The following is a 15,392-nucleotide window of genomic DNA, read 5'->3' on the forward strand; positions in this document are numbered from 1 at the left end:
ATCGCTGCATTATCAAATGTCAGATGAATACAAACAGCTTCGTACCTCATACTCTTTACTTTATATTTTCACAAAACAGCCATGTGTACAGAAAAGTCGGATGATGTGTGTACGTATCTTCTCCGTTGTTCAAGAACCTAACCCGCCTCGGGAAAATATAGCTTCGATTATATTATCCAAATCGAAGCATATTTTTTTCTACAAACGAAAAGCAAAATTACTATTTTTGGAATTTATGCTATCAGTGAGTTTCATCAAAATATGTTCACGTCAAGGTTATATGTAAAATATCCCAGCCATCAATGGGGGCGGAATATTTCCGAAATATGTACAAATAATGAATCAAAATGGCTTAAACTTGAAAGGATCTGATTGGAACTGCTTGAAAGGTAAAAAAAAAATTCAGGTATGTTGAAGCCCGCGGTGCTCGCTTTTATCGACAATAAAAACTACAGGACAAAACTTTTATTGTATGAAAGTTCAATATATGGAACCACAGACAAGTCGGCGAATGTCTAATATTCAAGATCTAGGACGGCATCGAAATTGTGTCATATTTTTCGAGAAGCTCCCTCTTGCTTCGTTCTCTTACATGTTATATCTGTCTGATATATATTTTTTTTCAAATAACAAATGAACACTATATTCCCTTGATCTAGTGCTGTGTAAAATATAGTATGATATATGAATAGTTGCTAACATGAGTTTCAAAACTTTTATTACAAATCGTAAGTAATTTACAGAATTCAAACTGAAGTTTGCATCTGGGTAATTGTCTACGGTAGTAGTCGCAATGTCATAAACAGTCGCTAAAAAGCACACGAAGTGACGATAAATAGCCTATATGAAAGTAATGACTGTAATGAGATTACATGGTTGAGTAATGTATAAGCATTGGATATCCATGCAAAATATCCTGATTTAGGCAGCTCTGTGAAATCGTTTATCTTTCCTATAGTGAAGCCAATGGGTAAAATTCAATTTTTTTTTGTAAATATCTGAAATATGGAAGAAAATGCATTACCGGATGAAACGACATAGAATTTACTAATTTAAAGAATTTCGTGCATGATTCCATTTGTGAACTCAACATAAACACATAAAAAACAACATAGTACTAGATAGTTAGAGAAAAATGGGAACATTATAATTACTGGATGGAATTTACTCACTTACGTGAACTCTGTTTATTTAAAAATAAAGAGTGGATATTTTGTTACTTCTCCCGCAATTTGCACTTTTGGCATAACAGAATGTTTGTGGTAAAAATATTAGGGTAAGAAAGTCGTCGTACTGATGTCAATCCCTCGTATTGAACATTTGTCGTTCTAGACTAAGACAGTAACTTTTTAACTGCCTCATCAAAGGTCATTACATTAAAAGTATATTTCATTATTGCCCGAATTTCTGGTGAAATAATCCAGACTAATAGAACGACCCCTTCCGGTTTGCGTTCATGTCCTGATTGGATTTCCCTAGTTCTTCTAAATAGGTCAAATTAGACGGTAAGGACAATAATGATAACTTTCTCGTTGCCCTTTTCTCAAATATATCTTGAGTCCTGTTTGAAGTTACTGATTCAGTGGATATCGATCGTTGAAATTGTACGGGTGTTGGAAATATTGTGTCCATGAGGATAGGTGGTTGATTTGTGTACGCTGGAACCGATTTCGACCGATTTGTCTTTTTCTTTATGTACTTTGATGTTTTTTGTTTCTTCTGTGTCTGAAAATAGAAATCATTCTTCAGATATAACATGATATAAAACAGATTACCAGATTATTTTTCGATGGATTTGCTAAATTAAATCATACATTCGCACGTTTTAATGTTTATAGATCTATAGCCGTACAATTTCAGACACTGCCATTGGCGGGAGGCTACTATGAATATTCCTTATGCAAAAACTGAACAAACCCGACATGGTCTACACACGCCATATATTTTACCATAATATAGTCATTTCTGTATTTAGATCTGTAGCTTGGAAAGAATCACATATTCTCTCCCAGATAATGAAATTTAAACAAAAACGACAATTCCTGAAAGGTACCAATTTCATGTACCATCGATTTAATTTTAAACTTCAAAAGCGTAACATCCAAATGAAAATTTAAAAAAAAATTTGGCCTGAAACTGTTTCTGAATGAGGAAAATGTGGATTTTGTGCCTTTTTATGCACAAATCATCTACTGTCTGATTTTATTAAGATTGTTACAAATGTAAATAAACACATATTAATTCAGTTGTACAAGTTATGCTAAATTTCTGACCAGTTTTACATGCTAGCACTTACATTATTTCACAAGACAAGGACGAAACAAGCCGTTACAATACAAATGTCAAATGTGACAAAGATAAAAGTATTTTATGTTACAAATGTGTTTTACTACTCTCTGACAAAATGTAAGTAGCCGTTGTCGTCCATGTATAAAAAATGAAGTTTTTATTATTTTCAAACACAAAACACATATTTTTGACAATGCCGTAAGTATACAAAAGCAAAACAAAACAAACCAAATAAAACAGATTTTCACCAGTGCATGATACATTAGGGTTATATATTTGTATGTCAATGCATGGTACATTAGGGGTATGTAGTTGTGTGTCAGTGCATGGTACATTAGGGTTATGTAGTTGTGTGTCAGTGCATGATACATTAGGGGTATGTAGTTGTGTGTCAGTGCATGGTACATTAGGGGTATGTAGTTGTGTGTCAGTGCATGGTACATTAGGGTTATGTAGTTGTGTGTCAGTGCATGGTACATTAGGGGTATGTAGTTGTGTGTCAGTGCATGGTACATTAGGGGTATGTAGTTGTGTGTCAGTGCATGGTACATTAGGGGTATGTAGTTGTGTGTCAGTGCATGGTACATTAGGGGTATGTAGTTGTATGTCAGTGCATTGCACATTAGGGTTATGTAGTAGTATGTAGCCTAACAAATATCAGTGTAAAAAAACCTTGTTGCTGTATATAAAGCTTTTAAAAGGGTTTTACCATTTACATAATTTTTTAGATTTATTGTCATTTTCCAATATAATTCATAGAATATTTGTAGTGTCTTACTTCTAAAACTGTTCTCATTCCAGAAGATACAAATTGAAAAAAAAAACATTTATTGCAAATCAAATCCCTAATATCATCGGCCTGCCACCTTGTAAACGAGGCGATCTGTTTAATTTCATTAATATTATGCATATCAAATAAAAGTTTATAAGTGGTTTACATCCATAGATGATTTCCGGGTCGTTATGATGGTGTCCATGCAAAAACCAGGCAGTGGATGGCATATGACTTGGTATTTTTTTTTAATTCATTCATTCACAGGTAAGAGAAATAAATTACACAGAAAGCATTGACATTCATTGAAAAGGGGATGTAACTCTTTCATTTTGTGCAAAATTGTGTTACTTCCTTATGGACTTTAAAAACAATTTCTGAGCCATCAATTGTCGATTTAAAGAAATTCTTTGATATTCATATGACAAACATATTGCAGTGGAACAAACAATTCCGTGGGATAAAATTGACCACGTGACATCCATATTATATGAACAGTCTCTTAAATGTAGAATACATAGCATGCAAGCTTACATAGTATATTGAAGTATTGGTTTTAAGTAAATAAATGTCCCGTTCACAACTATTACGCATTCAACACACAGAGCAACCAATATACATGTATATAAAACACTTTACAGATTGGTATGGTGTTGTAAGTTCTGCATATACAGACCAATAACGTACAATTTATAAATATTTTGACAAATACCATTGTACATATAAGTTAAAACACGTACAAAATTTCATATATACAATGAGAGGAAATGTTAGATATATTTTACATGATACTTTATGCAAACAACCATCATAGTTAGGTCCTTCACTTAAGTCTGCAGATACCTAAATGGATATTGTTATATTACAGTACGTGTATGGATAAAACTTCCCAGTCTATTTTGTGAGGAATTTGGGAATATGCATTTTTATTGTGGTCATACAAGAATTGGAAGAAGAGGCATAACGATATGAAAACAAAAATATTCTCTCTTTAATATATAGGAATTATAATCGGGGAAATGAATTTTCCATGGGGAAAAGGGAGGGGGTTACACGATAGAGAATGTAGAACGGGAAATTGAAAGTTCGTACAATTCAGGAACTGAATTATGTTACCTTGCGACAACGTATATGGTTTGACTGAATGGTTACGAACATTATTGATAATTGATACAGAATTTATAAACATACTCATGTACACATACTTTGGTTTTCCAACAGTGAATAGAAACAGACGTCCAACATTTTAAAAGCTGTAAAATATTTGTGAATCATTTTTTTCAACTATTTCTGATCAAAAAGTGCTACATGTATAACAAAATACCACGAGAAAGACTTTTTAAAAATTTTTGAAGACAATAAGCGATGGCTTTGTTTTTTTCTCCAGCCAGAAATTATCATGAGTATCTGAGGGCTCTATATAGTTAGAGGTGTTCATCACGTAAAGCTACCACTGATAACAAAGTTAATAAAATATTAAATTTGTTCTTTTATGAAAAGGACTATAGAATAGAAAAAAATACCGTCATATACGTCTGAATGTCAATCATCATTGTTAACGTCGATTTGTTACAAGGTTCAAAATAAGGAAAATAAATTAATCTTTATAAAGCTCTAAAGGCTTTTCTACTGTCGAATAGGTTACCTTTTTATTTACACTTCATAAACTTTATATTTTATTACAGTGTCAACAACATCACAATTTTTAATCTCCTAAACTTGTCACCATTAGGCCGAAATGTGACAATAATTGTGTGGTCACTGTCAACATAATACGATATCTATCAACAATAACGGGTTAACGTGGGTTACGATAAAATGAATACACGAATACTCCATAACACCAAATCAAATTAGGATAAAAGAAATACATTAAGTTATCTGAATTCATTAATTCGGCAAATTGAAAAGGTAGTAAATTATGTTTATGATACATAAAATTGTTTAATTAACGTTAACACTTCCATACTTTTATATTCATATATACATTTTTTTCAATTTTAATGATATCCATGATTATTACTTGTTCCGTGTTATCTATTCGTGCGAAACGTTATATAAAGTAACACTACATTATGAATTGACTGTGTTTTGATATTTTGTTAATTGATTTGACACAGAAATTTAAGTAAATAGGAGAAAAAGTTGGAATGGACATCCTTGCTCTGTAAATCAACGTTCCACGTGTGCCAGTCAAATAAAATATCAACATACGACACGAAATAGGTTATTTTGTGATTCCAGTAACTATTTTGAAGACACATTATCGTCTTTGACAATGTTTAAAAGTATATCTAATACAGAATCATTTCAAAGCAGGGTAATTTGCAGGGAAAGCAATAATATGCCTAAATCTAGATCGGGAAAAGCAAACAAAAGCTTCGGATTCAAGCATGGAGGCCACTGATTACATAACAAAGATGAAATTAACAATATACAAAAAGCAGGATAAGTTTATAAAGGATCTTAGGTAGGCTTTAAAGCTTATAAAAATGTAGATAGTTACCAAATTTGACCTATTGAAATACAGTTAAATTTATTGAGAGAATTCCAGGGATGCTTACTTGCAAGAAGGATATTCGAATAGTTCGGATATACATAGCCATAAGTGCCACATATGAGAAATAATTGACATCATGTGATTATTATACAAATAAGTGTGACAGGTTTAGTATGCGTATGAATAACGGATAACTCTAATGAAATTAATTTTATAAATTTCATTTTCACAATCATATGAAAATGTTGGCAGTCCAATATTCACATATGAGAATCATGTGATAAACATATGAGAATCATGTGATAAACATACGACATATAACTATATAATCAAATAATAGTATGATTCTCATGTGTTTGATCAACATATGATTATCATATGTAGTACGTTGGACTCTATACATGTCTAAATGTACTATGGTACACATGTGCATTCTAACTATATTTCAAAGATTGGTGTGTTATGAAGCTGGTATATACATATTTCTGTAAAGGTCTATTCATAAATGGTTTGAAAGACAGTTAGTGAAATATATATATAATGTTTAAGTCATTTTTCAGTCAGATAAAGCTATGCATTTTAAAACAAAGGCTAATATCACTACATGGTTTACTTTTAAATGTTTATACCATTGGTTTAACCATTTTTGCTGTGGCGCTTTTTTAAATGTTAAAATACATTTTCACAGAATCGAAAAGCAATACGATTAAAACGTTTCATCATATGACTGTGCACCGTTTGGAAGCTTTTGGTAAATTCAAGATATGGTTGGGTTTTAGAATGAAGAGTATCTGACCAAATGTTTTGGGAAAAAAGTTGATTCGAACGTTGATCGTATAATTTTTTATTTATATAAATACCTTTTTACTATGATTCCTTAAGAGTTGTTTACCGGGAAGTAGATCGTCCAGCCATTTCAAATCGTGGTCGGTAAATATCAATTCCATACCTTTTCTTATGAAGCACGTACCCAGAACCTAGAACGGGAAAACAATAGTAATGCATCTGCTTTCATACCTTCTCTTCGTTGAATACGTTCTAAAATAAACATAAAAAATCAGTGACACGCTTTTTAATTCGTTTAAATAAAGGATCGGACCATAATTTGATGAGTGCTCATTTATGACTTCCATGACATTTCTGTAATAGATGTATAATGATAAACCGAATATGGATATTTACCCGAATTTACTTAGTTTATTATGCTTAAAACTCTTATTATGCTTAAAGCATGAAGCAGGAGTTTACAAAAAGCTCTTTGCACGTAGTATTGATATCAGCATAAAAATACCAAAGCGTTTGCATTTGGGTGATTCTTTTATGTAAATAATGTTACAGTGGTTCAGTGGGAGATAAATCGAATTTCAAAATTTTCTCTGCCAACAAACGAAAAATATTATCAACATTATGAAAATTATGAAATAAATATGCTTTGAATTTGACTTACTTTTAGGTAAAGAAGCATTTTAAAGTTATATGCGTGTATGTTATAAGTTCAATCCTTATTTCATTTCATTTATTGTGGTGCCTCCTATCAAAGACGTGGTTGTCACCTGAATGTGAAAATTACTATTGTTTGTGTGATACAAGTTTTCATGTTTTTCGAGGATTCTCCCAGATTGCATTCTTTTGAATTCCTCTAGAATCTTGGTTCCTTTGACTAGTCTTTGACAAACAATAAACTTTTCGTTTCCGAAGAGAAAGAAACATTCAATTCCGTTGTATGATTAAGATGTCAAAACAACGAATTCGAGTGTTGTTCCCCAAAACCATCCAAATATGCTTCTACGACTGAAATACCCTCAAAGTACTTTTTTTTGCCCATTGCGTGTTGTGATTTTGGGGTTTCCGTACCATGATAGGGAATCCTATAGAGATGTCATTCCAACTTTTCACCAACCACAGTATGGCAAGACAAGCTATTTGGATAAAGGTAAAGAGATGGACCTTCTTTAGTGGCACGTGACGTAGATATTTATAGTCTGGTTGATATTTCTGTGGCATGAATAGAATGGCAAATCTTTCCATGAGCTACAATGAAAATGTGAAAAACACATTACAATCAGGTATACACAAATTCGTCTTCTATATCGATTGATTCGAGGTTTAAAACTACATGTAAATAAAATAAATGATAAAATATTGATGTAATGTTATTTCTCACACGATGATTTACATGTTTAAACATATGACAGAACAAATAGTGGTGAATTGTAATAGTTTTTTCAAGATTTTTTCTCTTTTTATTTTTTAAAGTTTCTTATCCTTTAAACATATGTTAGTAACAACGTCACATAAAATAAATGTTGATTTTTCACTTTGATAAAGCATTATCCTTATTAACACACGCACTTGTAGAAAGTATAGAATTTTTACCTGCATTCCTTTTAATGAAGCAACTCCCATATACAGAAACACTCCATAGAGAACAGGCATTGGAATGTACTAAAATTGGAACAATTTTAAAATCAAATTTCTTCAAGTTTAATCAATCAAAAACATGCAAATAACAAGCACTTAGGAAATGAACTTTTGTTGCAAATTTAAAAATGTGAGAGACTTGTTTTAATGATCAACCCTTTCCAGATTATCCAGAGGCATAATTGATTTTCCATGAGTGGAATAAATAAATACTGTGATATATCTGGAATGGAACGGAATCATTGATATCAGTTTAGCGTATCGAATTGGTAAAGCATGCTGCTGAAGACTGCTTTCTATGTGTATCAAGAAAACAAAAAAATTATGTTCGGTGAGAATTGTTGACTTTTTATTACACTGGATAAAGATAAGTAACTTCACGAATACTTGTACTAATGGTGAGGTTATTTACTACAGCGTGTGCATACCTTCAATACAGATGTAATGAGTACGGCCAACCCACTGAAGACACCTACCAACAAAGCTGTCACCCTTTGTTCTCTGAAAATATACCTTTACGTTGTAAAATGGAGGCCACTTTATATATGTTTTTAATCTTGTAGGCACAAACATTGGATTGAACGGATATATTACATCACAAATACTTTGCACAATATTGTTGTTTCATACATTGCTTATGGCAAGAACAGTTAGAAATTTCACCAATAAGCTACATACCTTCATTGCTTAAATCTTTACATTTCATATAATTCAACATGTATCATGCAGCATAGAAAAGATATTCACGTCGAACGTAGCAAGTATGACCGATTGCGAGAAATTAGGCCCCTAACAAGCAAGCCTTTAACCAAATCTTTAATTATAGGGAGTGAAAAGTAACGATTGCGAAATATGCCTGTTTTTTCTGTTGAAAAAGTACCTGACTCCTAAAAATGTTGGTTTCTCCCCAGGTGCAGTACATTCAGACTCTTTCCTTAGACTCATGACGTGAGCTAATGCTGAAACAGTCGCTGCCACGTACCATGGGAGACCAAGAAATGACAGCACTATCACTAGAATGGCTACTATCAGCATGTCTAGATGGTATCCGCCACCTTTCTGTAAAATTATTTGATAAATAAATGTTTAAATATTACTAAATAAATTATAAAAAAAACAATCACTTGCAAGGATAGTTAAAAACGCAACAATTTATTTCAATATCGTCTATCATATAAGTGCGCTATATAGTCTTTTTCAATGTACCATTTCAATTGAAATCTCCAATGGCGGATTTTAATGGACGTGGACCCTTTCAAAATTGCAAAGCTTTAGAGTTATGATATATATCTTAAAACATAAAAAAAAATACTCAGAAATTAATAAAAAAAAAAAACTACATTTTTTAATTGTATTTGTTAAAATAAGAGAATTTTTTACTATTTTGTTTTATCTTATTATGGAATAAGATTGGTCTCCCATATGAATTTCTTATGTTATCCCCGATTTAAGTGCAACTATTTCAAGTCAGAGCCATTGTGTGAATAAGCTCACTTTAGCGGACTTCCGTGAGATATTGCATGTTGTGTCAACTATCTCCATTTTTCATGTTGTCTTTGACTTACAATTGTCTTAATTTTCCCACTTTTATAATTTATGAAGCAGATAGACCCATGAATGCAATATTTGTATCCTTTATAGTTTAATGTTACCTTTAATTTATTCTCCTTCCTGTTTACAATGACCGATGTTATCTGTTGATCCATGAAAATGAGGATGGTCGTCAACAGAGCAGGTATTGCTGCCACCAATATCAACCACCATGGGTTCTTATCACTGATAGGGTTTATCAACCAACCTCGTCCTGGTTTGGTCGGCTGAAAAGCGTTTCCATGTTGCTATAAGAGTTGTGCCAACGCCAAAGTACTTAAACCCCACCGTATTTTAGCCTTTCCAAATTCAGGAATATCTGGCCTACGTTTGTCTTGTTTCGTTTTCACTTTCAGTTTAATTTATGTAAATATATATATAGAGGCAATTAGTTCGTTGTACATGTACCTGTGTATGATGTCGTTTTGGGCTAGCTGCAGCCTGAGCTGTGGTGTAAGGGTTTCATCGTCGTTCACTGAATACATATGGGTGGCCTTGAGCTGACATTTTTCACCTGGCGGGGTTGACATATTCGCCATATCCATTCTCCTTATATCAAATGAATTAAAGACGACTTATGCAAGTGCTGCACAGTTTGTGCAGTTGTAACAAACTTGCATATTGGTATCATACGAATTACCTATAGTTCGACGTGTTTTGAGAAAAAAAGAAACAAAAACATACATAAATAAAAACATCATATTGAGAGGAAAATAAATGTATTGTTCAAGATATATACCTTGAATTCTGTGGGAACATTCAGCTTTGGAGTAGGTACACCAAACCATGCATCCACTCCCACCATAGATATAATAGCTATCAAAACACCAAAATCACTGACAGTCTGTCTTACCTACAGTATAACATACTACTATGTATTTGTACTTTATAGCGGACGATAATAATCAAATGAAATCAGTTTTCAAAGATATTTTTTAATTAATGCAATAGTGAATATCACTCCTGCTATATACACCGCTGAATGTTTGTATTAATTATACTTATAAGTTTAATTTGAGTCATACTACTTGTACGTTATGTTTCAATTTGAATATTTAAACAAACTTAGTCCTGCAAATTTAGGCATTTCTTTGTTGTTAACGTTGTTGTTTTTGTTTTGTTTTTGTTTGTTTTATTTTTGTTTTTGTTTGTTTTTTTTTAGTTCCAAATTTTACACAATATGTACTTTAAAATAATGATAAAAACTACACGTGCTTGGTATTTGTTTTGTGTTTCTCAGTCAGATATAGAAATGAAAGTAAATGTCTTACAACAGTCGGACAGAATGTGCTCCCTTTAGAGGCTACCAACACAGTTGCTATGGTGAATGTTCCGATAAAGAGAAGGACAGACAGGAAAAACACATCCGGTACATAAAGGTGACTATCACAACCACTTCCTGTTAAAATTCCGCCATACATAGAACAATTTCCAGGGGATATGAATTGGAAGAAAGAAAGTTCATCTTGTGGTGACTGGGTCGGAATGTCTTCGTTTGATGACAATTTTAGAAAAGCTGACCGGACATGGCGGACCTCTAATCCTTCTTCCGGTTTTGGAGTCGTTGCTGGTATCGTAAAGTTGTTAATTATACAGAAACAGTCGACCTCTTGAGGGTGCGGTGCTTGGAAATGCACCGGATATTTGCTTTCTATTTGGATTAGCTGAAGAAACGCTTGATATATAAAAATCAACGCTATAAGACAAGCGAAACATTCTTCAGTAAATCTTGTAATATACCGTACAAGAGAACTGAGATCAAACGCTACGATGATTACTATGAACAACGCCGTCCAAATACCGACCCAAACTCGGACTGGCATAAAATCCCAATCTCGATCCCTGAAAGAGTAAAAATTCTTTTCTATATGTCAGAAGCCATTAAGTCATTAAAAATTTGATTTTCTTCAAAATTTAAAGTCATCATTTGTCTTAATTTTTAATACAATATGCAAAGAAGTAAAACTATTAATATATAGAAACAGCTTTGGGATCATGACCGAGGTTCCTCGAGAATTATATAAATTATTGGCGAATCGTCAAGAATGTTTACGGTATAACTTACTGACAAAACTTAAAAAGAATCATTTCTAATACGAGCATAGGTCCAGTGCTACCAAGGATATTTAATGGTTGTCCAGAAAACAGGGCGAACACCACTCCAGTTATAGATGCAGCTAGTATACACTCTATAGTTCCCTGTGTATAAAAAGAGCAATGCAAGACCTGAATACTTTAAGTATACAAAAAAACGGAGCGGGAATAATCATGGATGATATACATTTGTCCTGAAGTAAAGGTCCATCTAAGAATCATGAAAATACTTCACTCATGAATGTAATTATTACAAACACTTTTGAAGGCCTGATAAACGATATTTTAGCAATAAATATAATTGAAAGAGTAATCACGTTAACCACGATTCTAGCCCACAGAGTTGCTCATAAAAAGTCAAGTCTGAACAAACTTCTGTAGTGATGACTTCAATCTTGTAGCAACATAACCCTGTTCCAGGACGTCTAGCGCCATGCAAAAAATCTGCGTAGTTGAATTCTTTCATTCTTTCATTTCTTACATTTATCATTTTTATTTTTAAATTGAGTCCGAAATTAAATTTATATATAGTACATGTAAGGGCGACAACTCAGTCACTCTTAATTGGTGTTTTACATTGATAAAACAGAAAGCAAACATAATTAAACGAAGGCATACATCGTCGAAGGTAATTCTTTGTCTAAAAATGTAACGCATATACTGCTGAGCTGTTGTAAGCAGACATTTAATACTGCTTGTTTATTTCATTTAAAACCTGAAGCGATTGTCGTGGTTCGTACCGTTATTTAGCATATGTACTAGGGGAGACAATTCAATCTTTTTTTTTTGTAGTTTATTGTCAATGGTAAATTGTCAATAATTTAAACCGACAAAAGTTTACAAAATACTCTGAATACATCATACCATGTAATCATGTGTTGCTTCTGACAACAAGCCTCCAAAGGTCACGTTCGGGGTCAGTGTGGCAAGAAAGAGATAAATGAAAGAGGCAACACATTGAACGTGTAAAGCGTCGGTAAAATCACTCTTGTACCACGGTAATTTTCTCTTCACATCGGCAACTAGACCACCAAAGATCCTGAAACACAAGTCTTTATATGTAGCTTGCATTTACATATGATCAATGTGCAGATTCAGATTCAATAATGGATGTTTTATAACACAATTAAGTTCGTGCGTATTAACTAAACATATTATGGCAGTAATATATGTATTTTTGGTCAAATAAAGAAGAATGTGGCACATAAATTCGAAGTACGCATTTTGTTTATTTGTTTGTTTGTTTTGTTTTTTGTCTTGTTTTGTTTTAATTGTACCTTCCCGTCCTAGCCAAAGCTGGGTCCTCATGAGAACTCTCTTCATTTTTATCAATGACAACGGCTGTGTAGGTCGGAGGTTTTCTTGATTCCTACAAATAAAGTCACATGATCAATGTAAAAATCTGCTAGCAGTGATGGATCCAGTGTGTTTGAAGTTGTGATGTAAGAACTTTCCATTTTGTTGAAATTAATATTAAATTTGTGCAAAATGTGGTGACAACATTGAACAAAAAAAAGCCTGTAACCTGTCTGTTTTCTAGAACTCTCCTTTTCAAACATTCTGTGTCAAGAGTATGGGAAAGAGATCGACCCAGAGAAGACGGACAAAGTTACCACCGGGCCAACAGGCAAGAAAGGAACCAAAAGAAAGTCCAAGAAACAGAAAGAATGGAAATGGGGACAAGATCAGGAAAGAGCCTTCACCACCCCAAAACAGCTTCTTACGTCAGCACCTGTATTAGGATATGCGGATTCCACACTTCCTTTTGAGTTGCACACAGACGCCTCAGGATTTGGATTAGGAACTGTCCTTTACCAGGAACAAGAAGGTGAGAAGCGTGTGATATGTTATGCAAGCAAAGGCCTTACTAAAGCAGAAAAGAATTACCCGCCGCATAAACTGGAATTTTTGGCACTGAAGTGGCCAATCACCGACAAATTTAAGGACTACCTGTTCGGTCAAAATTTTACAGTATGGACGGACAACAACCCGCTTACCTATGTCCTAACCACAGCGAAGTTAGACGCTACATCGTTGGTTACACAATGTAAAATTTAACTTACTTTTGTTGGGATTTCATCAGGAGGCTCAATGCGTATGGTAGGGTCCCAACAACCAGGTGGCAGAACGGTAGTTTGACTCATGAACTCTTGAAGTGCAGAAAGGACATCCGCACGGTCTTCTGCTGCATACGCTACTTCTCTGAATATCTATAAAACGTTTGATCGAAAATGAATAAAAGTATCAAATTATGTTTTTGCCTAGGGCTAAAATAGCTCAAAATACCATACGTTAAATACAAGTCAAAATGCAACAACAAATTTACCGAATTAACAATGCGGGAAGTGAGATAAATGACGAACCGTCAAAATCAATGATAAAAGGAAAAATTAAATGGTAGGTTAACCAAAACCCGGATTCTGGCCCGACACGCCGGGCGCGTGTCTTCCCGTTTTTAGGAAAAACTGTTGAATTGGAAGAAATCTACCGAAAGGTAACTGTAAGTGCCACCCCCTTGGTCAATCAGCGCGCCCTCTCGTTCGTCAATTCCTGCATCCGCCACTTTAAACTGAGTTTTTCACATGTGGCCATAAGAGTTCCGAAGTAATACATTAATTGACACGGCATCGATAAATTACTTGTACTTATAGAATTTCTCCTAATGTCTTTTTCGCTCATTTTCAATAGACATTATATTATCAAAGTATTTATTTTTACTAGACCATTACTCTAATCAGAACACAGATTTATTGGCCTGGAATACCAAAAAATGTAGGTCTGATAATGAGTTGGCGTATAAATTCAACTCATTTGAAATTATGAAGGATCATTTAATCAATAGCAAGGATTGTATATCTATTTTGATTTTCGAGAAATTCGTAAGTTCTGGAGAACAAATATCGAGAATTTGCTGTTTGAAAACTTTTTTTTTGCGAAGTGATACGTAATACATCGGAGGGCATTGTCTTAGGGGCAGGTCAAGGATTTATAATTTTAACTCGAATCGAAAATAAATATGAACATATTTTTTCTGCTTTGAAAATATGAGATTTTCTTTTGTGCAAACGAGATTTGCTGACAATTTCCGACTATGCCTAAATAAACAAAATTAAAACTGAATTAGTTGTATCAGTCATAGAAGAAAGAGCAAAAATCCGAAGAAACAACCTACCAAGTGGTATGGAAAAAAGCTAGGGAGAGATACATGTAAGCCGTTCGGAATGCCAATAAAATCTAACATTTGACCACAGTGTGGGTCAAAGGTGAAAAAATACACAACTAACTATAAAACTATCATTTAACTCCGTACCTTTTTGCACATAAACTTGACAAATTACTAACGATAAGATGATTTATCATCAAAACAACATGCTTTAGGTTTAAGTACTACTGTCACGATATTATAGTGGAATTAAATTGCCTATTTCGCATAAACTCTGGATTCTATGTCCTATTTTCGGAGTTATCTTCTAATTAATTCCCTCTATGTAGAGAGTGGTCAAAACGTTTCGAACGCTGCTTTTTAATTAAATTATCAACTGTTGAGTGAAGTCTAATAGGTTTCGGAGTTTGTTTTCTAATTAAGTACTCGTCCATATAAAATTCAGACACTGCCTATGGTACAGGTGATTCACCGAAAAGCTATGTTTTTTTGGTCTTCAGATGCTATATTTTTAGGTAACGTTAGTATTTTCTGTATTCAGATCTGCATTTTTGAGAAAATCA

General features: G+C 33.4%; 1 protein-coding gene across 1 annotated transcript in view; it reads right to left on the reverse strand.

The window, feature by feature from the left end:
• Positions 1 to 450: 450 nt before the first annotated feature.
• The window catches only part of LOC148599195 (electrogenic sodium bicarbonate cotransporter 1-like), a 39,677-nt gene continuing 24,735 nt past the window's right edge, over positions 451 to 15,392 (reverse strand). The window contains exons 7-19 of the mRNA XM_088558641.1: positions 13,730 to 13,876; positions 12,944 to 13,035; positions 12,531 to 12,705; positions 11,638 to 11,771; positions 10,844 to 11,414; positions 10,312 to 10,425; positions 9,635 to 9,799; positions 8,863 to 9,041; positions 8,411 to 8,483; positions 7,938 to 8,006; positions 7,416 to 7,592; positions 6,422 to 6,538; positions 451 to 1,725 (exon numbers count right to left, since the gene is read on the reverse strand). Of these exons, the coding sequence (XP_088414767.1) occupies positions 1,426 to 1,725; positions 6,422 to 6,538; positions 7,416 to 7,592; positions 7,938 to 8,006; positions 8,411 to 8,483; positions 8,863 to 9,041; positions 9,635 to 9,799; positions 10,312 to 10,425; positions 10,844 to 11,414; positions 11,638 to 11,771; positions 12,531 to 12,705; positions 12,944 to 13,035; positions 13,730 to 13,876 (2,313 nt within the window). The 3' untranslated portion in view covers positions 451 to 1,425. The remainder of the gene's footprint in view (positions 1,726 to 6,421; positions 6,539 to 7,415; positions 7,593 to 7,937; positions 8,007 to 8,410; positions 8,484 to 8,862; positions 9,042 to 9,634; positions 9,800 to 10,311; positions 10,426 to 10,843; positions 11,415 to 11,637; positions 11,772 to 12,530; positions 12,706 to 12,943; positions 13,036 to 13,729; positions 13,877 to 15,392) is intronic.

This window comes from Perna viridis, chromosome 13 (genome assembly GCF_037379345.1).
Source record: "Perna viridis isolate PV_CMFRI_1.1 ecotype Kerala chromosome 13, ASM3737934v1, whole genome shotgun sequence".
In the NCBI taxonomy this organism is placed as follows: domain Eukaryota; kingdom Metazoa; phylum Mollusca; class Bivalvia; order Mytilida; family Mytilidae; genus Perna; species Perna viridis.